Raw genomic sequence first — 26,908 nt, forward strand, 5'->3', positions numbered from 1 at the left:
GATTTGATTTTCCTTTGATTTAGAAAGTTCATGAAGTTTACTACCAAAATATAAGCTGAAGTCCATGTAGCAGTGTTCTCTCACTGAAATCTTATCCTACCATCCCAAAACCCAGGACAAAGCAGCTGGTATGTTAGCAGCCCCTTGCTTACCATTTCTTTATAATTCAGATATGTCACGCTGTTGTGGAATAAAATTGCAGGTTTAAAAAAAAAGTTCAGTGCTTTCACATGCATCAAGATAATGAAGTTTTAAAAAGCCAGTGATTCTTCATGATGCATTTTTAGCTAAAACAAATGCCTTTCAAGTCCCTCCTCCCAAGAGCTAACTTTTGTAATTTATCTGGTCTATATAGAGGACCATATTTGCTGACATTCAGTTCCCAATTTTTTTCTGTACTGTATGTTAGGAATTTGACTTTTCTATTAAGGCAGCACATTCTAATTTTAAGCAAGTTTCACAATCAGGTTTCTGGAATGACCTTAATGAACTTCTCAGCTGAGTCTTAATCAAATGTACTTGTAGTGTGATGAGTCAGTCTACAGCAAGAGTACAGACTTGCAAAAATGTATACATACTTTACTCTCCTCTCTCAAGAGTTTCTATAGACAAAAGACAACACAAACATCACATGGAGAAACATGGAATAAATTTAATTGCCTATGAATATTGATTATAGCAGTTCAAGTACAGTTACTTCATTTTACTATGAATTTTCTCTTACAAAGGAAACTCCCTTACACTTCCTGCAAAATGAAACCTCCACAGCAACGCCAGCTCAGGTCATCAACAATTCAAACTATTAATGCAAGTGGAAAAGTAATCTTTGAAAAGGTGGGATAAAGCTGCCCTGGTTGTAAACTTTTACTTGTGGCATGAAGGGCAAACCCTGTAGTCCAAAACATAGTGAGAAACCACTAACACTGGATAAAATGCCTGAGAAAGTGGGCAAAGTTTTACATACCTAGCTATACTCTCAGAGGTGCAGTTCCTAGTTAGCTTTCTCCAAAGGGGAATACATCACAATATTCCAGTCAAAATTTAAATTAAAAAACAAACCACGAGTTTGTGTGGAAAGACATCTGGTAACAAGAAGAGTTATGCTCACATTTTACACCTCATGAGATTGCCCATGACTTATAACTAAAAATCAGAAATGGGAAGACTGTGGACTCGCTACCTCCACATTAGAATGGGAGGAAGGATCAAAGGAAGCTGTAGTGCACTGACTGTAATAATAATTGTTCAGTGCTTTAAATAAGTTGTTTGAGACTCTATGACATGGTTCAAGTCCACGCGCAGGTGCCACTGGCTTCATGCTGGTACATGCTAGAAGCCATGGAATGGTTGCACTGAGGAAGTCTGGCCACCAGCTGGGACGGCCTTGCAGAGAATCCCAGCTCCACTCAGGATGCTACTCGTGAGAAACACGGTCCAAGGCTATGTAGAAGCTCTTCTTATCATCTAGGCAGTGCCAGCCAATTGGCCCAATCTCACAGTCTGCGCAAATGAGGAACTTTACGTTCCCAACGTCTTTGGTGAACCCAATATTCTCAAAGGAAAACATGTCATCTACGAGCCAGTGATCCTGGAGCACGTCTCCATCTGGAGAACTGCTGGCAAGCAGGGCCGTCTTCTTCTTCATGGAGGGAAGGAAAAGCTGTCAAGGAACAAAACATGCATTAGCCATTTATACACACAAACCATTTACAAACACCAGCCATCACCTCTATAGCGCCAATGCCCTCAGAGCAGCGGAGCAGACACAGGAGAGAGAGCCCTGCCTCAAAAGGAGGCACAGACCAAGAGACATGCCACAGATACACAGATTGTTACTCTTTATTGATTGTATTACCACAGCACCTAGGAACCTTGGTCACAGACCAGGCCCCCATGGTGCTGGGTGCTAAACAAAAAGATAGGCCTTGCCCCAAAGAGCTTCCAATGTAAATATCAAACAAAAGACACCGCATGGTTGGGGGCAGCACAAGGAAACAATGAGACATACTGGTCCCTATGATCAGCAGCGGTCTCGGGACACCAACAGCCCAACAGCGGTCAAGCTTTGAGAAGGTATCTGAAGAAGGATCATGAAGTACCTTGCAGAGGATTACATGGAGCAAGCAGAGAGGAGGGTGTTTGAAAATGTAACCAATGGCTGGGAGAGGATGGAGCCGAGGGCTGATCAGCAGCAGGAATCGACTGTTGATAAGAGATGATGGGTCAGATGGGGGGGGACACGTCAAGGCAGCTGGGCCCCGCTGATGGGGCGGGGGGAGGGGCGAGCTGGCAGGGCAGGGGCCGGTTGGTTGGGGGGGGGGTAATGGACAGGCCGCGGGGAGGGAGGAAGAAGGGGAGCAGCGCTGCGGGCCGGGCCGGACCGGGCCAGGCCAAGCCGGGAGAAAGCGGCCGGCCCTACGCTGCCAGTGGCGGGAGGGAGCCGCGCGGACGCGGGCGGGGCCCTACCTCTCTGCGTGCGAAGGTGGCGGCGCCGGGCAGCAGCACGCGCGAGCCGCAGCGCTGACACAGCACGGCCTTGCGGTTGCGGCCCCGCGCGCAGACCAGCTCCTCCGCGCCCGGACTCCGAGGCGCCGCTGCCGGCTCCATCCCTGCGCAGGGCGCCGCCATGGCCGCGCAGGCGCATTAGCCTCTCTATCTGCCTCCGCCCTGCGCCGGGCCAGGCCGCGCGCGCCCGCAGCAGCAGAGGGCGGGGCCACAGCGCAAGGGCGGGGCCACTCAGGAAGGAAGGTTGGTGACAGGTCCAAGCGGCAGGAGCCTGGCGGGAGGATGCGGGGATTCGGTGGCGGTGTGGCGGCACAATGCGCAGCGCTATGGGGGTGAGGTGCTAGGCGGCACCTACGGGGCTATCTGATAGGGGGTGAGGGGAGGTCATGGGGGGTCACAGAGATGGGGTATGGGGAGGTCATGAGAGTGGTTACAAGGCTCACCCTGGGGTGAGGTCACACGGGGAGGGGTCACGGGGATGGGATGGGGTGAAGCCACAGGGATAGGAAGTGGAGTTATGTAACATGGGGAATGGTCGCACATGGGAGGGGTTACAGGGGTAGGGTGAGATCACACAGGGAGGGGTCATAGGGATCGGAGTGGGGTGAGGTCACCCAGGGGAGGGGTCTCAATTATGGGGGTGAGTGGAAGTTACAGAGGGGTCACAGGGATAAGTGATGGGGTGAGATTACACAGGGAGGGGTCACACAGGCAGCATGCGATGAGGTCACAGCAAATGTGGAGCTATTAGGATGGGATGGGATTGCCCCAGGGGCAGAGCTCTGTGTCAAGGTCAAGGTCCATAGTCTCCATATCTTTTGCTATATTAACCCAGGCTATGTCTGTACTACAAAATTAACTCCACAGAAGTTACATTGACATACAGCCACTGCTGTAATTAAACCGCTGTTGCATGTCCACACTATGCTTCTTGCGTCAGCAGAGTCATCCACTGTAGCAGCTCTTGCATCAACACAGAGAGTGCACCGTGGGTAGCTCTTCCATGGTGCAACTTGCTGCAGGGTGTTTTGGGAGGGGTTTGTAATGACTCATGGGGGCAGGTTCCACCTTACATGATACAGGTTTCTCAAACCCATCATTCCATGGGCATCCTATGTTAGCAGCAGCCACCATGCAGTGGAGAATAATAAAGATAAATTCAGTTTCCCTAAATAGATTTTTATTCCACACCCATGCGAACATACCTATGTGATGCTGATGTAAACGTCATACATGCAGGAGAAAGTATCTTTAAAGAGGAGGGAGCAGGGACTTCACAAGCACATACATCAATGAGGCTCTCACAGCTGGGTCCATGTGCGGCAGTCTTGTGTGTAATCTCCCACCGGGTGGAGTGCTTTGGGTACTACTGTGGCCCAGGAAGATACATGGAAAATGGGGGAGGAGGGAGTGTAGGGACATCTAGCAATGTTGTTTCTTTTCTAATTAAGCTTTGTACAACTGGAGAAGGTCTCAGCCAGAATTAAAACACAAAAACCTTCCGCAGAGAAGTAAATCTCTTTTCTTCACTGAATAATCTACAGTAGCTGTACAAAAGTTTCACTAATTTCCCACCCTTCATCAGTAATTTAACCTTGCACGATTTACACCTATATGAAAAGGGAATGCCAGTGGTATCCATTTTTACTTGTCCAGGGAAAGTTTTAATAGTTTATTTTCATTCTTCCTTAAAACCATGTTCTCTTTTCCTACAGCCCGAGGCTAAGCACCCTGACCCCCATCCTGACTGCTCCCCCCAACCATATACCACCAGCCTGACCCCAGCCCTCTCCTTGTAGAAGTAGCATGTCTGTGGCTCTGCACCACAGTGACTATTTGCCTCCCTTGCCTTCTACCATGCCTGCCGCAGCTTTGATTTTTTACATGGCACTGCTACATGTCCTTATCACAGCCCTTCTCCTTCATGCCTTGAGCAAGTTCCTGCAGCTGGAGCAGAGCTGTGCCTGCACAGCTTCCTCCCCCCACAGACCCAGGAGATCCACCGCCACCCATGTACTCCAGGCAGGAGCCAGCGTTTGCTGTGTGGCCCCAGCCTGGCGTGCTCAGCTGGGTAGATGCTATCACCAAAAAGAACTCTCTGTAAGCTCAAAAACTACTTCTCTCTCTCACCAACAGAAGTTAGTCCAACAAAAGATAGCACCTCACCCACCTTGTCCAGCTAGTTTTTAATCCATTTAATATGTGCTGCTTTGATTTTGTACAGTGCTATTTTTAAATCAGAATTCTATACAGCAGTCAGTCCAAAACAGGAGTCTAAATATATCACACTTATTTTTATTAACCAATTTTCATCAAAAAACATGATCAAAAAACCTATTTTCCACAAAACCATGCTGAATGGCATGAATTATGCTGCCATTCTTTAACTGTTTACTGACTGCATCCAACTTCAGCCTTCCCATTATTTTACCAGGGACCGATGTTTGGCCAGCCACATTAGAGTTACCTGGGTTGTCCCAATTACCCTTTTTAAATATTGGTACTACATTGGGTTTTTTGTTTGTTTTTTAAGCATTCTTCCGGAACTTTTGGAACAGTCCAAGATTTTTAAAATTCCACATCAATGGTCCAGAGAACTCCTCAGCCAATTCTCTTAAAACTCATCGGTGCAAATTATCCAGTTCTGCTGATTGAAGCATGTTTAACATCCTCCCTAGTTGGTGTTGGAATAGAGTACTTCATCATCACTGTAAGATGTGAATACATCATCTAGTTTTCTTTCCAAACACAGAAGAAATATTTATTGAGCACTTCTGCCTTTTCTCAATCAATATAGACAATTTTACCATCTCCATGTACTACTCAACCTAGACTACTGTTAGAATTTCTTTTGTTCGTGATATATTTAGAAATGCCCCCTCCAGAAAATACCACCTTTCAATACAGGTCTTCTTAGAAAGGTTCCCATGGCACTGTGGACTGGGCCAAGCCTTGTTATAATCCAGTTTAGGCCCTGTTATTTCATTCGTTGGAATTAAATGGTGTCAGCAGAACCAAACATCACTGTCACTGTTGAGTGGCTGGATGATCGGGAAATTGGCAGTGGAAGCCTGGGCCTGATGTTAGAAAGCAACACAAAAGGCCTCTGCATGGGAGCTGACCCAAGAAAGGTAGAGGAGCTGCTCCCTGCTTCGAGTGTAGACCCCAGTCCACAAAGGAGTGGTGAACTCTCCAGGGTCTCTCTCCTCATGCCAGCATCTCCTAGGAGGTTTGAGTTAGGCCATTTCCTATTTACTGCCCTGGGGTCCTGCATGCAGTGTGGAAATAGTGCTTCCTAGTGAGTACTGGATATGGTGCCTCTTTGGATCTTATCCCTACACATGGGAGCTCACACCTCATCAGCAAGGGGGTTCCTCATACACTTCTAGCTTAGGAAGAGGGCTAGAGAGTGGTCTAGCCAATGCCCTTGCCCTCCCCCTCATGGAGATGGGGTCAGCACTGCAGGAAAGTTGGATGTTTAAAATCCAAAACGCATGAGGAGAGGGTGTTTGTAAGGGGGTTCGGTCACAAGCTAAGGGATAGCAAGCGGGCTCTCAACCCAGGGCTAGTACCACAGAAAGATTTGGTGAGGAAACTGGAAGAGGGTGGCAAGGAACTAAATACAAGCTGCTAGTTTCAGACCCTACAACACACAAGCTACAATAACACATTTAGCAATCTCTGTCTAGCATAATCCTGGATGGTCCCGTGACCCACATAAATGTCCAATCCTTTCCTGAATCCTCCTCTATTGGCCTCAAACCCATTTGGTGGCAGCAAGTTCATCTAGAGGTAGCCAGACCTCCTAGCCTCAAAAGATGTTTGTAACACTGACCACAATGGACAGGACACATGTTTTAAGAACCATCCCCCCATGCCTGTAAACTGCAGGTCAAAAAGTCACAGCTAAAGATAACTTCAGCATGGATGACTAACTGGTCTAACCAGGGTATTTTAAGGCAACGAGGTAGGTGTATCCCTACCATAGTCCTTAAATGCATGACTAGAGGACACAGAACAAAAGCCAAACTCCAAGAGATATTTTACTTTTGATCCTTTACTTTTGATTGTTTCACTAAAAAAACCATGGGAAATGAAACACAAAACATGTATGATAGGAACAGAGGAATTCAGAGTGTTGGCTGGAAGTGCATCATTAACTCATGCTACCGTGTTCCTGATCCCACCCCATCCCCGAAGCAAGGAATCAACAGCATGCAGAGCAGCACCACCCAGAACCCAGACACGGGGGGAGGCTTGGCAGGAGTGACTGAGGCTTGAGAGCAGAGAGCACCAGAAGGCACGACAGGCTGAAGATGCGGGTAGTCTAGTAAGCCAACGGATGAACCTGCTGGCTGTGGAGCTTGGCTTGTATGGTTTGCGCACAGGATTACGGGTATGAGAAGAGGAGGAGTTAGGAGCCATGGAACTAAATAGCTGAGAGTAAAGGCATGAAAGAGAATTCTAAGTGGCACTTCAGAGAGGCCCCTTAAGCAGAACAGAATCAGATTTTAAAAAAAATCAGAGGTTGCACCTTATAGAAAAAGGAGTTTGAAGTGCTGGTTCTAGTGGACTTGTGCTCTCAAGGCAGAGAATGGTTCTTATTCAGTAGCATGTGTACATTCTAACAGACTGAGCCCCACCCTCCCATGTCTCAGTCACCAAGGGATCCCCAAGTTCCACTGAGCTGCAAGATGACAAACACTCACATGATTGAGGTGAGCAGCAGAGTCATATTTCTGCTTCCAGAAAAAGCAACTATTCCCAAGACGAGTCCATCAAGTTTCTTGAAGAAAATGTGAATGTTAAATACAATATTTTCCTCATCTCCTGCAGCCCGTTTCCAGTAGGCAGAGATGAATACGGCAGTCTTGCCAACCATCAGTCAGTCCCTGCTTTTCCCTCCTCCACTATAACCCGGAGTGCCAGACCCTTCTCTTCCTCCCCCACATTTGGGTCTCAGTAGTTGAAAGCATTAATGTGCGAATTCCATCTTTCGTATACAGATCCATGTATAATCTGCAGATATATCTACAGTGCAGAGCACACTGGCAATATGCTCACTCATCTGCACTGATGCACACTTGGTACATGGAACACTTTGTTTTAAACATTTAGTTTATATGAAAATCTGAAGCTGGCTCATCAAGAAGAGTTTGGATTTCACCCTCAAACATCCAGACAGCACGGAGCTGCCAGCGGCTCTGAAAGGACTGCAGGTTCAGAGGTGACTGTCGGATCAGCTGTAGGTACATATCTTCCTAAGCATTCATCAGGCTGGCTGACTGGCCAAAGACAGAGCTCAAGGCATATCCGCTGTGTTGATAAAGTTAGCCGTTGGGATGGCAGGTTGGCAGAGGATGCAATTTCTCCTGATCCACCCAAGTATCTTTTTCTAGCTTCACACAGAGCTCTTGATTTCGAGTAGCTGCTGAGGTGATGTGTTTGTGCATGCAATGTATTTCAAAGCAGCACAGGTGCCTGTAGCCCCTGCATCCATAGCTATCGAGAATCGTCCCTGCAAATCACGCAAGACTCTCCTCCTCCAGCCTGTTCTTCTCAAGGAGTTTCTCTCACACGGGCATCCCCAAAGTCACTTCTCCCGAAGAACACACACACCAGCATCACAACGCTGTGTCCCCAGTGAGGTCACCACTTCCCAGCTGTCAATGATGGGATCATAGCACTCAATGCTGCTCAGCAGCGAGTTGCCATCGTATCTGCAAGGGACAGAGGGCTACAAGTGAGCAATGGTTCCTGAGAGGGGGAGAGAGGAGTATGGAGCCCTTGGTGGGAACTTGAGGAGTTACCCTGGGAGCTCGAAGGCCCAAAATGCTGCTAAACCTCTATACGCAGGGAAGGAAGGCTGAAATAAGGTCAGCACAGTGGTTCCAGAGTGCCTCTCCCACCATCTCCTTGGCCTGCTGAGCAGTGTTCCAGCACATGGAGCTGCTTGTTTAATTCACAATAGTGACACCACAGCCTGTCATTCCTTCAGGGCGCCAAAAGGGCAATGCAGGAAGAGCCCGTTTTGAAGCTGTCCTGTGGGATCTGCAGCCGCTATACTGAACTCACTTGTACATGGGCTATTAGTTTCCTGGTGACAACAAGCCACTCCCCCTGTCCCAGCCTGGGTTGGACACTACCTGTTAATACATTTTAGACATGGCTGTCCTTGTCTGCACTAAGGGCTAAATCTTGTTTAGTAGCATGTTAGGAGACCCCTTTTCTACCCGCAAGCAAGTTTCCAGTGTAGATAAACCCTCAAAAACCTTCCCTCTACAGAGCAGCTAGGCCTGCCCTTCTTACCCAGCTATTGCATACAGCCTTCCCCTCAGCACGGTGGCACCCACGTAGCAACGAGGCGTTGTCATACTCGTCACCGTAGTCCAGGAATCAGTGCGAACGTTATACGCTTCCACAGAGGAGAGATGTGCTGTCCCATCAAACCCACCAACAACGTAAATGTGATCGTTCAGCAACGCTACTCCTGCTCCTGGAGGCAGAGGGAAGGGGTGTTACACTGAGCAGCAGCCATCAGCACACAATTATCACTGCAGCTAGGCAGGATGGAGCACTGTCCCCATAACTGCAGCCCTATGGCAGGGATGCAACTGCACTTACAGGGACGGAAAGGACCTTTCTTATTTGCTTCAACCTTCTGCAAAAAAGCCCGTTAGGCTTGAGGTGTTTCCTGATTGTTCTTACCCCAGAATACTTAATTTTTGGTGAAAGTTTGGTATAATTTGTGGTTTTAATTCATCCATCCAACTGTGAAAAACAATTGGATGTTCCCGCTTTTAGTGGACAGTTTGGGAAATATGCACAGGGAAGGGACACAGCACTGGGCTCAGGCTGCAGACAGAGCTGAAGCAATAGCTCTAAACATGCTCCCCCAGCTCAAGGATGCAGAAAGGTCTAAACCCAGTGGAACTGCCATGGTTCTACTGAGTGTGTGTGGGGGGCCACGCTGGGGCACTCAGTACAGAGGAGTAGTCTGTAGGCCGAGCAAGTGAGCGGATCCATTACTATGCACACACAGGCCTAACCCCAGCACAGGCGATGCATGGGTCTCCGGCTGCTGCTCAGCTCATTGGCTGTAGCAGGGAGAACACAGTTGCTCAGTACCAAGCCAGGGGTGGAATTCCTTTCCCTCTTTCCCTCTTAGACCTTCTACACACAGCCTGGCAATATCTTGCTCTATAGGATGTGAAAGCTGCTGTCATTCACCTCAGTGATGTGGTAGCACTGAAGCACAGTGGAATTAAAATGTCCGTGTGAGCAGGTGCTGTTCCCACTTTGCTCCAAAAAGGCTATACTTACCGTAAAAAGTCAAAGTTACACTTTCCCTGGGAAGTGGCTTTACTGGTAACTCAACCAACAGAAAATAAACCTCACCCTAAACTTTCTTTCCGAAACTGACTGTTCCTAGGGCCACATCACCTTTCGGATCTGGTGCAGCTGTCACACACCTACCACACTGAGCCAGCAGAACGTGCTCAGTAGCTTTATGCAGGGTTCTAAAGCCTGCTAACAATTTAGGTTAACAGAAGAGCCCTGGATAAATTCATAGATTCTAAGGCTAGACGGGACCACTATGATCATCTAGTCTGACCTTCTGTATAGCACAGGTCAGAGAACTTCTCCCAAAAGAATCCCTAGAGCAGATCTTTCAGAAAAACATCCCATCTTGATTTAAAAATTGTCCATCACGACCATTTGTCAGTGGTTCCAATGGTTAATTGCCTGTTAAAAATGTATATCTTATTTCCAGTCTGAACCTGTCTCTCTAGGCAGGGTTTTAAATACTGCCACCTTGTTACAGGCAACACTATTAATTATTTCACTGCTGCTCATCTTCACAGAAACATCCAGCTACCCTGGGACTCTAATCTATTCTACACTATATTGTTGTTTTATACTGCGCTCATCACCATAGTATCTGAGTGCCTTCCAGTAGTGCGTTAAGCCATGTGACTATTCATCTGTCACATGTTTGTTCTCTCATTTTCTCCCCAGTGGGAGAAGCATGTGCAATGGGGTCTCTTGTTTTGGTAGCATGTTTTTTTTAAATATAAAGTATACCTGTTGCTGTGTGTTTATATTAGAGAAAGCAAGGTGAAAGAAATGTATGGAAAGTGGTGAGGTTTATGATAGTCCTTATTTCTTGGGGGAGTTTATTCCATAGTCTCAGGCTATCTCAGACAAAACCTGTCTCCAGCATAGATGAGCTTTGCTTTTATTGTTGAAAGTTCCACTGTACCAGAGAACTGTGGGAGAGTGACCAGTATTCCCTCCAAGCTAACCCATGTTGGAGCAAAATTATACTTGATATATTTAGGGATAATTCTGGGGTGGTCTCAAGACAGAAAGTTGCTTAATAAATAGTGATCTCTTGTACAAGATCTTACTGTATTGTATTATTGGGTAACTAAAATATAATTAACAATAGACTTCAATGAGTTACATTTAATCTTGCTAAGTGCAGTTCAAGGGAAGATATTATTATCAAGCACAACTGTAAAAACCTTAACACATTAAAACCTGTAGAAGTAAGCTAAAGTTATATAAAGAATTCCGATACCAACTATAACACCCAGTCTGCAAACAAAAATGTGAGCAGCATCCAAACAACCTTTACCCTGTCCCAGGGTTTGTGTTCACATTTTATAATCAGATCCAAATTCCACTGAAATCAATGGCTGTCTTTACTTTCACTTTAATGACAGTTGAACTGGATCATTACATGCCATTTTAACATGATCTATTTGGATGATTGATCTTGTGTGTATATTGTTTGTTCTGTCTGAGCAATTTGGTTCATTCATTGAGACATGAATAGCTCCTGCGTAATGGACGCGTTTTATGATTTGGTATAAGAATTAAGTTTAATTTATGTTCATCCAGTAGCTTTGTCTCTAATGATCATTTTCTAAATATAGGAACATAGAATTATTTCCCTCAGTGGGGATAGATTGCTGTAGGGATGTGCTACTATGAAGGGTGCTATTAAGAAACCTAAGATAGGCAAATAATCTTGAATTGCTAGTTTGATTTTGTGGACTGTATATGGCTGAATGAAAAGAGAGGATTTTTTTAAAAAAATAAACTTTGCATGAATAAAAATAATGTGTTAAAATGTTTAGGTGTAATTTTGAGAGGAATCTATGCAGCGAATGGACGACTTTACTTAATTATTTGTTTTATTATAGGTAGAATTCTGATTGTTTTGAGGCTTCTCACTGAGGTATCTGTTTAATGGTCTGTATGCATGAACTGGGCAGTAAAGCTGGGGGCAAGACTGTTTATGGAACATTAGCGATTTCCTTGCTTTGTAGGGGTTATTTTGTTAATGAGGTGCCTACTGGTACATCTTCTCTTAATTTTTCAGTTCTCAAGCTTATGTGTAACAATGAAAGGTATTGGCTATTTTGTTTTCTAGATTTCATAGAAAATATTTTATAATGCTTTGTTTGGGCATGATGACAAACTGGAGGGAGTGCAAAGAAAAGCAGCAAAATGATTGGGGGATGGAGGGATCCATTTACTAGGAACAATTTGAAGAGCTAGAACTGTCTAATCTGACTAAGTAGGGTGAAGAGAATCCCATGCTAATCTACACATACACATATAGTGTAGGTACAAAAAAGAAAGATGAATGATTTCAGCCCCAAATGAATTATTTTCAGAAAATGAAAAGGGAAGTTGAATGGACCAGGAATTCACCCTGAACTCTATCGTGTGCTACATACAACTACTGCAGGTAAGCCCACATTAAACTCAGCAGCCCAGCTGTTCAACACAGGCCACTAGGAACACATCCCTATGATACATTGCTCCCTTCACTGGCTCCTCATTGAATACAGACTTCAAGGTCACTGTCCTGATTCTCTGCATAGAACTGGCCAAGCACCTGTCTCTCTGTGACCATGACACCCCCAAATGGCTACACTGAACTGAACAATGAAATTGGCAGCCAGTGGGGTGGGTTAGTGACTATGGCAGACAGAACCTCCATAGCAGATAGAGGAGAACCATGGAAACTCACTGAAAGATGAAAGCAGAATGACAGCTAACCTTATCCCATTCAGAGCTGAATGCAATCCCCATCTTTTCACTCAGGTTCTCCCACATTAGCACCTTTGTGGTCATTTTAAAAAAATTAAAAAGCAAACCAAACATAAAACCTTCAAACCCCGAAGGTTGCCTTTTGGTGACCAGAAAGGAAGGGAGAGCACTGCTGATCTTTTTAACTCGTATCAGATATTAGGGTGCTGAGTGCCCAGTACACACAGAGGATCACTGCTGGCCAGGGGATATCTTGGCCCATCATTTGGGAACAATACTCTCCCTTGGCACCAGGGCTGCACTGGAAAGCAAGAAAAGCCTCTTTGTGGAGCTAAGTCAATGCCTTTCCTGAAATGGTCACCCAGGGCAGCATAAAGACTGCTGCTAGGATCACTGTGCATCTATAACAGTGCTAAGCCCCACAGGTCAGCAGATGAATGATGGCTTCCAGGGATATTGGAGTTCTTACCTGAGCGCTTGGTGGCCATTGGGGTGACATTTGTCCAGTGTCCAGTGTGAGGGTCATACCTCTCTACAGAGTTCAAGATATTCAGCCCATCATAGCCACCTGGAAACAACATGGGAACAAACAGTAGGTTCAACCTTGATCACTGTTTCTGCGAAGAGAGCACTGAAATGCCTGCATCTGCTCCATCCCAGATGGCTCTGGCTTAGTGACTTCTTGGCAGCGTGAGCAACACTACTCCCAGGGATTGGCACACATGAACAAAAGAACAATGGGAACAGAAATCTAGCCTGCACCAGGCAGGGGTCGGAGGCCACAGACAGCTGGGGCTGGGGATGACCTGAGGAAGGCCACTGTAATTTTTTCAGGAGATTGTACTCAGGGTGGCCACATAACACTGCATCAACAGGGGAAGAACATTGTGGGACCAGCCCAGAGGGGCAGAGAGAACAAGGGAGCAAAGGAAGGTTGGGAAACCTAGGATGCAGCAGTAAGTGAAAACACAGCAGACTGTGTATCTAAGCTACGCCATGTATCTATCTCCTCCCATGTATCTAAGCTACGCCACAAAGCACCACCTAGTTTTGTCCAGTTTGCTTCTGTAAAGAGAGAGGTTTGTATCATGATTCTGTGATGGGGGAACTCCACTACACGCCATCAAAATGTCTCCTCAGCTGTAACTGTGTGAGATGTCTGTTTGCTGACTGAGCTGCCTAATATCTCAGGAGGGTGAAGTATGCAACAACTGGGATTCTCTTTTAGGCTGGATTTGGCACACCACAGGAGTCCCTTATAGATGCTTTCTATCCTGAAATCTGGGTGGGACATTAATAGTTGCAGAATGCTGATGGATCCTAAGGGTACCTACCGAGGCAGTAGATAACACCATTAGCTACAACCAGTCCTGCTCCTTCCCGAGCTGTCTGCATGTCTCCCAGCATACTCCATTGGTCGATATTTGGGTCATATCTCTCCATACTGGTGTGACGCCGGCTTCCATCAAAACCACCAGAAACGTAGATCATCTCTGCAACACAATACAGGAAATGGATTCGGAGGGACATGAAAACACACACACCCCCCTCCTTCTCCTGCCCTTTATATTATTTCATGTACACCATGGATCTGTGTTCCAGTGCATAAAAGAGGCCTAGGGTCCCTTAGACACAGCCATTCATTGATGGTATATCAGCACTTCCTTAGAATAACTATTTAAAAGGTGCAAAACATGATGCTTGAAACCTGCTGCAAAAATCCCAGCCCAAAGCCTTCCTTAGCCATGATCCCCATGTGGTTATATTGAAAAATATCTACTAGTTACATCCCAATTGTTCACTGCAAATTACATTTAACAGAATGTTTAAAAACACTTTAAACTGCAGCAAATGAATCAATATAGGCTTCTGAAGCTGCTCCCAGCCAGGAGAGGGGGAACAGGGCTGATCTGTCAGTACAGACTCTTGCAGCCACTTCCAGCTGGGACATGCAGTTGGTCTCTGGAAGCAGCATGTTTCTAACTAATAGGCCTGGGAGATGAATTCTGAACTTCAGGGTATAGAAGGGAAGATTTCCACTCCCTGGCACTAGAGACACATACTCTTAGGATGAAGAATAGGAAGAACTCCTCCTAGGGTTAATGAGCAAGTGGTTCTCTCTCTCAAACTCCAAATGCTGAGAGATACACTCTCCATGAAGTTACTCCTCTCCCTTTATCAGCCACCTGCCCTCCGAAGGTGCTGAAATACTGCATTTCATGCTGACAATGGACCAGTCTGACCTCTGTTACAAGTATTGATCAGTGTGTACCTCCTAGGGTAGTGGCCCCTGCCAGGCCTCGACGAACATTCATTGGAGCCACTGAGTACCAGATGCCATCCTCGTCCGACGTATAATCCAAGCACTCCACAGAGCTGAGACGGGAGCGGCCGTCGTATCCCCCAATCACATAAATCCGATCATGCAGGGACACCGTGGCAACATAGCGCCTCTTGCGGGTGATGCTCTAACACATTTGAAGAAGTGAGAGAGACAGGAAATGACACCAATACACTGAGATCTATCAGAGTCTCTCTAGATTATTCCATCCCTTTTTGCTATTACACTGAAAGGGACCCGTTAATATAGATGAAGTCTTCAATTCTATGTGGCAAACTTGGCATAAATTATATTTACGAACCTCAGACCTGGGTATATGGATCCCCTTTCCTATGGTCTCCCCGTCACTGCTCCCACTTCCCAGGCCAGTATCATTTGCACTATTTATTTTGCAATTAAATTCAGTTTACTTTCTGTTACCCCCAAAATCTTCAACATTCTGGAGATGTTTGCATTTCCTCTTGACTGCACTGTAGTAATTGTCAACAGGGAAAGCTGGAAGGTTTGGCAGGTGTGTAGGGAACGTTTGGGGAGGTTTGGCCCCCAGAGCAAAATGGGATTTGGGGAGTTCATGGCACCCAGGCTCTTCTGGAGCTATTGGTACTGGGAGGAGATGCAGTTCCTCCTTCCCTTCTCCCCCTCCCCGCACTTGGCAGTGTAGGTGGGGTTTTAAATTTGAGGAGTAGTGTTCCTCATTCTCCATCCTAGGAGCCACTAGCCCCTCCAGTGTTCCCTCTCCACTATCTCCCATCACATTCAGCAACAAATATACATACATATTAGCAGGGTGTCTCTGCTAAAAATCGGTGGTGGAATAGTTACTATTGACATTTAAATGATTATCAATAAGCTTCAGAGTTTTAAGGCCCCACTGAGATGAATGGGGCAAGCTACACTCACACAGAGCTATAGTTTCAGCATCTCTGCAGACTCAATCAATAAAACAATAGCAATAATGAGGCTTCATACAGTGCTTGCCATCAGTAGATCTCAAAGTGTTTTTAAAAGGAAGGTATCGCTGTCCCTATTTCACATAAACTGAGGCACAGAGAGGTGATCAAAACCCAGTGTCCCCTAGTAGCAGGGCTGGGGATAAAACTCAGGTCTCCTGAGTCCTGACACCTCCAAAACATCACTGACTTGCTCACATCCAGTTCATATTTTGATTTTTTTTTCCCTGAACCATATGAGATTTAATGGTGACCTGCAAAGGAAGAAGGGCTAGATCCTTTTTTTTTTTTTTTTTTTTTTTTTAATTATGATGGATAAAAGAAGAACTTGAATAGTTTTTTGTAAGTTTTTTCCCTTGCTTCTTTTCCTATATTAGAAATTCAGGTTCTTTTCTAGATTGAAGACTCTGAGGGCTGTCTAGACAGCAAAGAAAAACCCGTGCCAGCAGACTCAGGCTCACGAGGCTTGGGCTGTGGGGCTGTTTCATTGCTGTGTAGACGTCCGAGCTCTGGGACCTTTCTACCCTGCAGGATCCTAAGCCTCCAAGTCTACACAGCAATGAAACAGCCTCGCAGCCCAAGCCTGCAAGCCTGAGTCAGCTGCATGGGCCAGCCAAGGGAGTCTAGTCCCTGTGTAGACATACCCTACAATGACTGTAGACTTGATTTAGTGATATGATGACATCACAAGAAAGTGAGAGTTGCAGCAATTGAGAGAAGGAATTTTTAATCCCTTTAACTTTTTTTTTAAAACAGCTATTTAACTTCAACAACATGTTAATATTTTGACAAAAGGATGTATTTCCTCAACCTCATACCTGCAATTAAGGTGGGAAAGCAGATAGTGCACATGCTTTGAGACATTCAGCACAACCTGGGCAGATCAGAGTGGACACTCCTGATACTTCTGAGGTAAAAAAAAAAAAAAAAAGGCAGAAAAAAATGTAAAGCCAGAAACAAACAAAAAGCCTTCCATCCCTTTTTTATCCATCTTAAAAGGAGCAAAAAAGTCAGAAGCCCAATTTGATTTGCAGGTTTAATTTATTTATTTGGTGCAGAGCTATGTAGCAACTTTAAAATATCTGGCAGTGATGCAGCCATTTATACAGCCCTGTGATCACATTACACAGAGGGCTCTGATTTAGGTGTTGCAGTAGAGACAGCATACTTCCACCACTCCTTTCCTGCCCTGGAGTTTCCCTCTCCAATCCCTAATTTCTCACCCTTACCTCTTGTCTTCCTCCTTCTCCCCACACTCCACCTACATTCTCCTCTCCCATTTTCTGATCTTGGAGAACATCTGTAGTCCTCTAAGGCTCACAGAAAATAGTAGCAAGCCAGTATGGCACTTCCCTAGATAATGAAATGGTACCCTAATCCTTTCCTAATCTCTATGGCTCCAATCCACCAAATTAAGATTCCTTCCCTGTGATTTAAAAATGTCCCATTTCCAAGTGCATAAGGAGTTGCAGCAGTGCATAAAATTGAGAGTTTTGAAAATCTCCAACAACTGAGAACACAGAAGCCAAAACTAAGCAAGATTTGCTTGTGTGCGTATGTGTGTGTGGGGGTGTTAGACACATTAGAACACAGCCCATTTTGATTAAACAGCAAACAAACATTTGGAATCCAACACTTTCACAGATCTCAGAAAAAAATCTTTGCCTGCTCTATATTAAACATCACTATTTACAGACAAATCAGTTGCTCCAATCAGGAGTTAGAGAGAGATTGGAAATAGGTCTTATAATGGAACTCTAGACTCAACTTTAGCTCTGCATAGGCAAAAATACACATCCACAACACACGGTTCCAACAAAAGGAAGAGTGCTCTGAAGTATTTATATCATGAGTTCTTAGTGTACTTCAATAAAGTAAATTTTATTTACATTCTAATTCTCTCATAGGTTTCTTTATCTAGTTAACTCATAAGGAAGTTTCAGAAGTTGAGCATCACATACTAAATAAACCATGTTTCCATATCTTTGTAGCTCTAGGGTATAGTTGCAAACAACTAAAGAACATTTTACCAGATGCCCAAAAGCCACAATCGCTCAATCAAAGAAGGCCATATTATTTAAAAATAAAAACAAAAAGCACAGTGGGGAAGTGAAGGCAGCTATACAAAATTCAAAAATAATATATAATATATGGAAGGAAAGGGAAGTTAATAGTAATCAATATAAATCAGAAGTTAGGAAATGTGTGGAAAATTGATCAGGGAAACAATGAAACAAAAGGAGAAAACTGGCCAGCAGAGTTAAAGAGGAGAAGTTTTTTAAATATATTAGAAACAAAAAGAAACCTGACAATATCTGTCCATTACTAGATGGAAATGGTGGAATTATCAGTAATAATGCAGAAAAGGCATAAGTGTTCAGGAAATGTGTGTGTTCTATATTAGGGAAAAAACACAGATGATATAGTCATATCATATAACTCTTTCCATTCCACTAGTATCTCAGGTGGATGTTAAAAAGTAGATACTAAAGTTAGATATTTTAAAATCAGCAGGTCCAGATCACTTCCACTGAAGAGTTTTAAAATAGCTGGCTGAGAAGCTTGCTGGACTAGTAATGTTAATTTTCACACCGGGGAAATTCCCAAAGACTGGAAGGAAGCTAATGTTGTACCAATATTTGAAAAAGGTAAAGGGGAAGACCTGGGTAATTACTGACCTGTACGTCTGACATATCGGGCAAGACAATGGAGCACCTGATACACAACTCGATGTAATAATATACTTAGATTTCTGTAAGCGTTTAACTTGGTACCGCATGACATTTTGATTAAAAATCTAGAAAGATGTAACAGTAACATGGCACAAAATTATATGGATTAACAGATGGCTAACTGACAGGTCTCAAAAAGTAATTGGAAATGGGGAATTCATCATTAAGCAGCTGTTTCCAGTGGGGTCCTTCAGAGATTGGTTCTTGGCCCGATGCTATTTAACATTTTTATCAATGACCTGGGGGAAAAAAACCCAAAATCCTCACTGATAAATTTTGCAGATGACAAGAACTGGCGGAATAGTAAATAACGAAGAGACGAGTCACTGATCCAGAGTGATCTGGATTGCTTGGTAAGATGGGTGCAAGCAAACAATATGCATTTTAATACGGCTAAATGTAAACATATCCATCTAGGAACAAAGAATGTAGGCCATACTTACAGGACGGAGGACTCTATCCTGGGAAGCAGTAACTCTGAAAAAGATTTGGGGGAGGTGGTGGATAATCAGTTGAACATGAGCTCCCAGTGCGACACTGTGGCCAAAAAAGCTAATGCAATCCTTGGATGCATAAACAGAGGAATCTTGAGCAGGAGAGGTTATTTTACCTCTATATTTGGCATTAGTGTGATCGCTGCTGGAGTAGTGTGTGCAGTTCTGGTGTCCACAAGTCAAGAAAGATGTGGAGAAATTGAAGAAGGTTCAAAAAAGAGCAACGAGAATGATCAAAGGATTAGAAAATATGCCTTATAATGAGATACTCAAAGACCTCTATCTATTTATCTTAACAAAGAGAAGGTTAAGGGGTGACTTGATTACAGTCTATAAGTACCTACATGGGAAACACATATTTAATAATGGCCTCTTCAATCTATTACAGAAAGGTAAAACATAATCCAATGGCTAGAAGTTGAAGCTAAACAAATTTAGACTGAAAACAAAGAATACATTTTTAACAGTGAGAGTAATTAACCACTGGAACAATGTACTGAGTGTTGTGATGGATTCTCCATCACTGACGATTTTTAAATCAAGATTGGATGTTTTTCTAAAAGATCTGCTCTAGGAATTATTTTGGGGAAGATCCATAGCCTGTGTTATACAGGAGGTCAGACTAAATGATCACAGTGGTTCCTTCGGGCTTTGGAATCTATTCATCTATGAAGACAGACATTTTTCTCAATGTGTGTTTCCTAAGATAACATTTTAATTCATCTTTCCCAAAAACTTGATTATGTCTATGTTGTCAATATTATGACCAACGATCATCTGTTAGTGGCATCTTTCCTCCACAGATCTTACTGTGCTCTACAAACTTCACTCGTTCTTTCATTGTAAACTGTTTATATACTAACGTCATTTCACGACTGAAATACAGCCCCCTCTGGATAGAAAATGGCAGCTGTTTAACAGCAAACAGCAACACTACACAACATCTTAGGAGAGGAAATGAAGAATACTGTACCTAACTGCAGTGGTAATTTAAGGAGGTAGATTACAATGAACTAAGATGGAATCTGGATAAGAACATAGAAATTCATATAAACCCTTGCAAAAAGTTCCAAGGGAATTTTTAACAGCCATAAAAGCTTGAGATCTAAATTTAATATCTCACCTAAAAGACAGTCTCACCAGCAGCAAAGTGCCCTTGCCACTGAGTTGGACATGGTGCATCTCAATCAAGTGGCAGAAGGATGCTCAATCATTAATACTTCTTGCAACATCTAAACCTCAGCAATTCCTCTGAACTCAACATAAATCTCTAATTCTAAGCAGAAGAGAATGGACAGTTCATATGGGGAACACTAAGCAATTGGTGCCTCATCAGAATGTTCAGACCTCTCAGTATTTTGATCCAATATATTTGCAGGACCCACTGGTGGTGAAAAATGTGGTAAAGCAGATGATTCCTTACTGGCAAGAAACTCCAGTCCTGAGTCTTTGGATCATATTTCTCCACCACGTCTATAGGTGACTGCTGACTGCCAAAGCCTCCGATCACCAGCAGAACCTCGTTAGCCCCTGTAGAAAAAAAGACCAGTCAAGTTAATTCCTCTGCCACCAAAATATGACCTAGAAGGAATCCTTTATGAAACTTTTGGATCCATCCTGGTCAGTGGCAGGAACAGCACAGCTGCCTCTTTAAATGAATGCTGCTGTCCATGCTCATTGTCTCCCTCCCCCCTCCACAAGACAATATTCAACCTTCCCCACACCTCAAAGCAGCTAGTGAGAGAAGCAGCTAGCTTCTTCTCACAAAACATTATTCTCCTCTCTCATCATGTAAGCTACCCCTCAGATGCAGGCCAGAGATAGCACCCTCCCTCATCCACCATTTCACTGTGAACATCAATTGCCTACACCCTCCTCAAACAGCCAGAGACATCGCTGTCCCTACCTAGTTACCCACCTGAAGCACAGTGGGAGACTGTCCCAATGAAAAGAAGCAAGTCAGCTATAGAACACTATTAAAGGTAGAAGGGGTGATTTGGGGGAAGAACTATTTTCTGAAATTATTAAATGCCAAATAAAGTTGTTTCCAGGTGACCATAAAGTGAATTGTGTTGAATATTTCTCCTATAAAGAAAAGAAAAGAGTTCTGTGCCCTTTTTGCTTCTTTATCATGTGTAAGGAAGGCCTGAAAGGGTTTTTCCTGCTTGTTCTGTTTAGCTAAGAAATATCAAGAATATCACGTTTCCTCTCGTTTTTTCTGGATGTCTCCTTGGAGGCCCAGATTACTGGAATGGGAGTCTGCCAAGCCCTTACTTAAAGGGGAGCAGTGCTGCATCTTTAACAAAGAAACTTCTTTTCTCTCCAATGTTTGTCAGGAGTTTGAGTAAATAAAAATATAGAACAGTGCAACAGTTTCAAAATCTCTTCCCACACTCAGTTGCCCAGTTTCACCTCCTTGTTACTCAAAACATCATCTCCAACACCTTCCCCAGTTGTCCATGATGCTGCCAAATAAAACAAGGATAGCCAAGCCCTGAAAAGAAAAAATCCTAAATACCCTGCCTAATTCTTCCTTGTACATCACAGAGGAGCCAAAGAGGGGAAAAAAGCATGTATTTTATCCCAAAGCTCCCCAGAGCTCTCTCCCGTTCTGTCTGATTTCTGCCTGTTCTCTGAGGGTATGTCTACACAGCAATTAAAGCCCAGGTCTGAGCCCAGGTTCAAACCAAACCCCCTTTGCATCCACACTGCAAATGTGCTAACCTAGAGCTCAGACTCAGGGTCACAGGATTCTGCAGGGCTGAAGGGTCTGTATTAAGTTGGGACTTAGGGTTGGAGCCCTATTGCTTTCCTGTGTGCATACAGCACTGGCTTGACTCAGGTCCTGGAAGTCCTCTGGATGCATCACAGAGTTCCTGATGGCAGAGGAGTAGCACTGCAGGCAACAAGCACAGCAGCCAGAAGTGCCACTACTACCTGGCAATTCCCCTTCCTGCTCCTCCTCACTACTGCATGGAGATTGCCTGAAGCAGGGAGCAAAGCTGACAGGCAGGATACAGCTCCCAGCCGCCAGGATATTGGGAGGCCATCCCTCCCTGGGCCATGCTGAGCTGGGAGTTTTGCTGCTCCCCTCCGTGCTTGATCCCCACTCCACTCTCTGTCCCTTGTTCCCAGGCCCCTCCTGCAACTCAGCCTAAAGGTGGAGAGCCTAATTTTCAGATCAGATGGTAGTTCAGTATAAAACCTTCTCAAACTACAGTCATTCTACTAGGACAGCCACTAAAGGAGCTAATTTTGCAGTATATGTACTCATGGGCTTCTTATGGGCACCTGAGTCCCATCAATAGCACTGCCACAGTTAGGAAACAGGGTGGGATTGGAGGTAGGAGGGGGGCAGGCACACTAGGCACTTTGGGATACTGTGATGGGATGTAAAACCTCACACTGAGCAACAAGGGGTTAAGGAACTGCTCTGGGTTCAGCCAGCCGCACCTCACCACACCTATAGGAAGCACACCAACTGAAGGAGGAGTTAAAAGGCAGGGGAGCAGCTCATTTGATGGCAGACCAGGGAAGACAGCAGATCTGCTACCTGCAACTCCAGCAGAGAACAGGTGAGGGAAAGGCAGAATCTCTCCCCATGACAACTGCCCAAAGGTCCCTCCCTGAGGGAAGGGAAGACCTGCCACAGAGATAGCCAGAGAGGGAAGCATTTCCCCTCTCACCCTCATACAAATGCTGGACTTTGGTAATTCCCTTTATTTTGTTTGGACTACCCACAGGGAAAAGTCTCAGGACTGATCTGGCCCAGGGCCATACTGTGGGAGGAGGCAGTTGCCTCCCAAGAAAGAGAGCTACCATGCTGCATGCTGCCACCGAAAGGTGCCTGGTGGTGAATGGACACCCTTCACGCCATGTTTAACCCAGATGATGATTTTGGAACAACCGCAGGCTCGGGAGATAGGACGTGGGCCATGGAGAGCAGCCCCGGCTGTCAGATCACTGATAGGCCTTTAAAGGGCCATGGGTCGGAGCCCCGTGGAGTGGGAGGGCCCGGACTCCCTACCAACAACCCCCCTAAGTCACCCTGACCACTAGGTGACATTACCTTACCAACCTATCGCCAAGCGAGGACAATCACAGATACGTTTACTTTGACTCATATCTGTGCACTGCAGTGTGGATGCAGGAGCCCGAGGTTTGAGCACGGGTCAGAAAATTCTAGGGTTAAAATGCAATGTTAGATACTCAAGCCCAGGGTTCCCTGACACGGGTCAGCAGACCTGAGTCCCACTATCCCTAGGTTTACATTGCTGTGTACACATAACCTGGGATGGCCTTTTTAATTTTTCTCTGACCAAAGACATCAAGACTTGCGGCCTAGACATTTACAAGATACTCTTGGCCTTAAAGCCAATGCCTCTGTCCTAGTTTTAAACATAGATGGGCTAGGATTCCTGGGGCTTTTTATGAGCTAAAGAACTTTACCAATGTTTATAACTGCCCAGCTTTGTTACTGAAGAAAGAATGAACACCACTCAGTAACCAGAAGAGTTAATAGGACCGTGTCAGCTCATTACAAGCTAGGAGAGCTGCTGCCTCAAAGGAGAAGTTTACAGAACACAGGATGTTGACAAATTTGGAAAGGGTTAAGAAAAAAGCTACAAAGTCTGGAAAACCTACCTGACAGTGAGGAATAAGGCCTGGTCTATACTACAAAGTTAGGTTGACATGAGTTGCCTTGCATTGACCTATTTGTGGATATGTCTACACTCAAATCTGTCACTGGCCAACATAAGCACTCCATTACAGCAATGCAGTAAAACCACTGCCCTGAATGCTGTAGAGTCATAGTTGACTTACTGCTGCTGGTGTTGCTATCTGCTACAATGCCATCGCTTAATGGCTCAGGTATACACTCCGAATGAATGCAAAGTGGCTTGAGAGTTCTTAAAAGAATGTAGAGTTTCATCCATTTCCCCCCCAGAAAACAAAAAACATCCATCAAAAGGGAGGTCCTCTATATTCTGTTGGACATTGAGAGCTACTCGAGTTCTGTAACCAAGAAGTATTTCTTATTATTAAAGCTGAGGCCATAAGAAGTCTGGAGGAAGCATTTGCTACACTGAACGCTGACTGTAGTGACATCTTAGCCACTAGGAGACTTCTTTCATATGGAAATAGCGACATTTACAAGTTAACAGGAAAGCTTGAAATCCATTTTAGGGCTTCAGAAGATGCAGAGTGTACCTTTGCTTTACCTCCCAGAAATGAAAATATGGGGCATTTATTCACAATGGGTTCAATGGTTTGAAGTTCTCCGCATCCATGCTGCAGTGAATCCTTATTCTCCATTTGTTCATCAGGTGCGTGCATCTTCCATGTAACATCCTAATACAGTTGATGGTCATCCACTATCTTCAGTGGACCAAAAAACCAGGCAATTGGACCCTAAGATGTGCTTGTTGTTTATGTCAGAGTTTGCCCACTGCATCCACTTCTGAGTTGAAGTTGGATAACAGAAAAGCTGCTAGAGCCACCCAGAATGGTTGGCAGGACTTAAGACAAGCGCAAGGTGGGTGAACTTGATTGTCATGGAGTGGAGCTTTGGTTAGCGAGAGCTGTCTTGGACCTGTGTAATGTAGCCATCTCTTGTCAGATGGTTGAAGGAGGAAGGTTGTGAGGACTGAACACCAAGGCAGTGGAATGGATTTCAGGATGCCATAGCTGCATATCAACAAGGTCTGAGTGTAAGCCTCTTCCCCAAAGAGGTGTGCAGTACTCGGCCATGGGCCAGCATTGGAGCTTACAAGCATCACAACCCCACCTAGAACCTGCTAGCTTTTGGATTATATTGATACAACTCTTTATTTTATGGCTCGCCTGATTCAGATATTGTTGACAGGTAAGGCTACTTGAATGAGACTCTCCTAGGCAACTGGGGTTAGCATCACGGGAGACTGACTTGCCACACTTTATGTTCAGCATCTTCCTGGCTTCAGAACTGCTGAGATGGAAATCTGATGACACCCTTTTTGATGGATTGAGTTTGAGCTGCTAGCATCAAAAGTATTTTTCCATACTTTCCAGATCAGCATTAAGGATGTCTTCCATTTCCTTGAGTATTGTGGCCTATGTCATTAGTGCCAGGTCATTGGTATCAATGAACATGCAGCATGTCATTGTGGGCACATCATATATATGAAGTTAAAAAGAGATGGTGCTGATCCCTGTGGGAGGCTACTGTGAAACTCCACTTTTGGCTAACCTGATTTCCAAGAGAGACACGGAATGTTCTGTCCAAAAGCATTGGCCTAATGAGTCAAAATGTCTGGTTGCAATGAAGCAAGTTGGATAGTTTCAGCAGAGGGCTCTCATGCCAGATGGTGCCATTGGCTGATGACAAGTCCATAAAAGCTGCAGCCATTTTAAACTTCTGCTGGAAGCTGGCCTCAGTAGGTGTAGTCAGTGCAAGCACTTGTTCACAGTAGCTTCACCCTTCCCTGAAGCCTCGCCATGATCGTCCATTTCAGTAATTTGTATGTTGTGGAAAGGAGAGATTTGGGGCTGTAGCTTTTGGGATAATCAGGTGGTTTTCCAGGTTTTAATATGGCAATGACCTTTGAGTGTCTCCAAGTTGTTGGGAGATTGCTGGTGGTAATGACTTCTGTGATTAGTGCTGCCATCCAGTCGCACCCTTTCAGCCCAAGATATTTAAGGAAGCTCGGAAGCATGCCATCAGTGCCAGCTGCTCTTCCTGCTTTGGTAGCAGACAGGACAGCATTGCTCTCAGCTCTTGTGAAGAGTTGACAGAGACTTGCCAAAGGGGCATATCATGAGCAGGACTCCGAGAGACAGCATGTGCGCGTGTGAGAGAGTGATGGTGCCACTCCACCATGGCACTGCTTTATGGCTTGCGTGCATGAAATCTGTGGCCTCCACTGCCTCAGTCCATCATTGTTGTCTTGTCAAGACCAACAATTCCAGGAGATCAGTGCTTAAGTCCAGATCATCAGTAGTTTCATACTCCGGTAGGAGCATTTCACTCTCTGGGCTCCCGCATGATGTAAAAAAGCTCCTGTATCCAATGGGGATGTTCTTCTTTGCAGCTTTAATAATAAGCTTAGTGAAGCAGTATGGTATACTGGTAATGACAGGCTGATATGTACCAACACCAGCCTGAGCTGGCTGTGTGGGAAAGGGTCCAGAACAGTTCAAGTGGTGATCTGCTGGAGACCATGCCCACAATATATAGGTTGTGTGTGTATTCTTTCTTCCACTAGGCTGAGCAGAAGGTACTCTTTTGTTTTGCCTCAAAACAGTAGATACTGATCCTTTGCTGATGACCATTCAAGGAGCTGTTCACCTGCAGCATTGTTCATTGAATAGCCCCAGTGGCTGTGTGGTGGCTGTTACAATTGCCTAGTTACACGAGGTTGTTGTGATTTTGGAAGGGCTGGTAAGGGCCACTGCTGATTGCGCAGCTTATATACATTATATATTGTCAGTTCACCAACTCGGATACCGACTGCAAAACCATCATCTGCTGCTGGCAGTGCTTTGGCTAGGTCTTTCAGTTTTGCTCCGGTTAGGTGGCCATTCCATGTTTTGGATGGTTTTGATTGGAGAGAAGGACGTATCCTGGTATCTTGTAATAGTCTGGATCTGGCTGTTCAAACTGAGTAGAAAGCCACTCCATTTCCATGCTGGCAGCAGCTCTTCCCCCTTTATCTCACAAATACTATATGGGACCCAACAGGCAACTGTATCTTTCTCACTGAGATCCAAATCTCATAAGTAAACACCACCAGCGTCCCTTCGATCTACCAAAAGCACTTTCAACAGTCATTCTGCACT

General features: G+C 44.8%; 2 protein-coding genes across 4 annotated transcripts in view; both read right to left on the reverse strand.

Annotated features, from left to right (window-relative positions):
• Positions 1-632: 632 nt before the first annotated feature.
• RABIF (RAB interacting factor) lies at positions 633-2,653 on the reverse strand. Its single transcript, XM_067531463.1, has 2 exons — positions 2,467-2,653; positions 633-1,660 (listed from the first exon to the last, which is right to left on the reverse strand). Exons 1-2 carry the CDS (start codon positions 2,626-2,628, stop codon positions 1,415-1,417), a joined length of 408 nt encoding a protein of 135 aa, XP_067387564.1. The 5' UTR covers positions 2,629-2,653; the 3' UTR covers positions 633-1,414.
• The window catches only part of KLHL12 (kelch like family member 12), a 38,321-nt gene continuing 12,943 nt past the window's right edge, over positions 1,531-26,908 (reverse strand). For 2 of the 3 annotated variants that reach the window (XM_067531460.1, XM_067531462.1), the window contains exons 6-11: positions 20,514-20,620; positions 14,846-15,041; positions 13,908-14,066; positions 13,043-13,141; positions 8,815-9,001; positions 4,675-8,225 (exon numbers count right to left, since the gene is read on the reverse strand). In XM_067531460.1, coding sequence (XP_067387561.1) covers positions 8,099-8,225; positions 8,815-9,001; positions 13,043-13,141; positions 13,908-14,066; positions 14,846-15,041; positions 20,514-20,620 — 875 coding nt within the window. In that variant the 3' untranslated portion in view covers positions 4,675-8,098. Of the gene's footprint in view, positions 1,661-4,674; positions 8,226-8,814; positions 9,002-13,042; positions 13,142-13,907; positions 14,067-14,845; positions 15,042-20,513; positions 20,621-26,908 lie in introns of those variants that run through there. The other variant, XR_010916865.1, reaches the window with a different exon arrangement.

Source organism: Emydura macquarii, unplaced genomic scaffold (genome assembly GCF_026122565.2).
Source record: "Emydura macquarii macquarii isolate MOO-44397 ecotype Brisbane River unplaced genomic scaffold, CSIRO-AGI_Emac_v2 contig_3220, whole genome shotgun sequence".
Taxonomy (NCBI): Eukaryota; Metazoa; Chordata; order Testudines; family Chelidae; genus Emydura; species Emydura macquarii.

What these genes read in the sequence shown, in the direction of transcription:
- RABIF (XM_067531463.1), bottom strand. Translation starts at nt 2,628, where the DNA reads ATGGCGGCGCCCTGCGCAGGGATGGAGCCGGCAGCGGCGCCTCGGAGT. An exon ending in CCACCTTCGCACGCAGAGAG is followed by an intron (nt 1,661 to 2,466) that starts GTAGGGCCCCGC and finishes GTTCCTTGACAG; the next exon opens with CTTTTCCTTCCCTCCATGAA.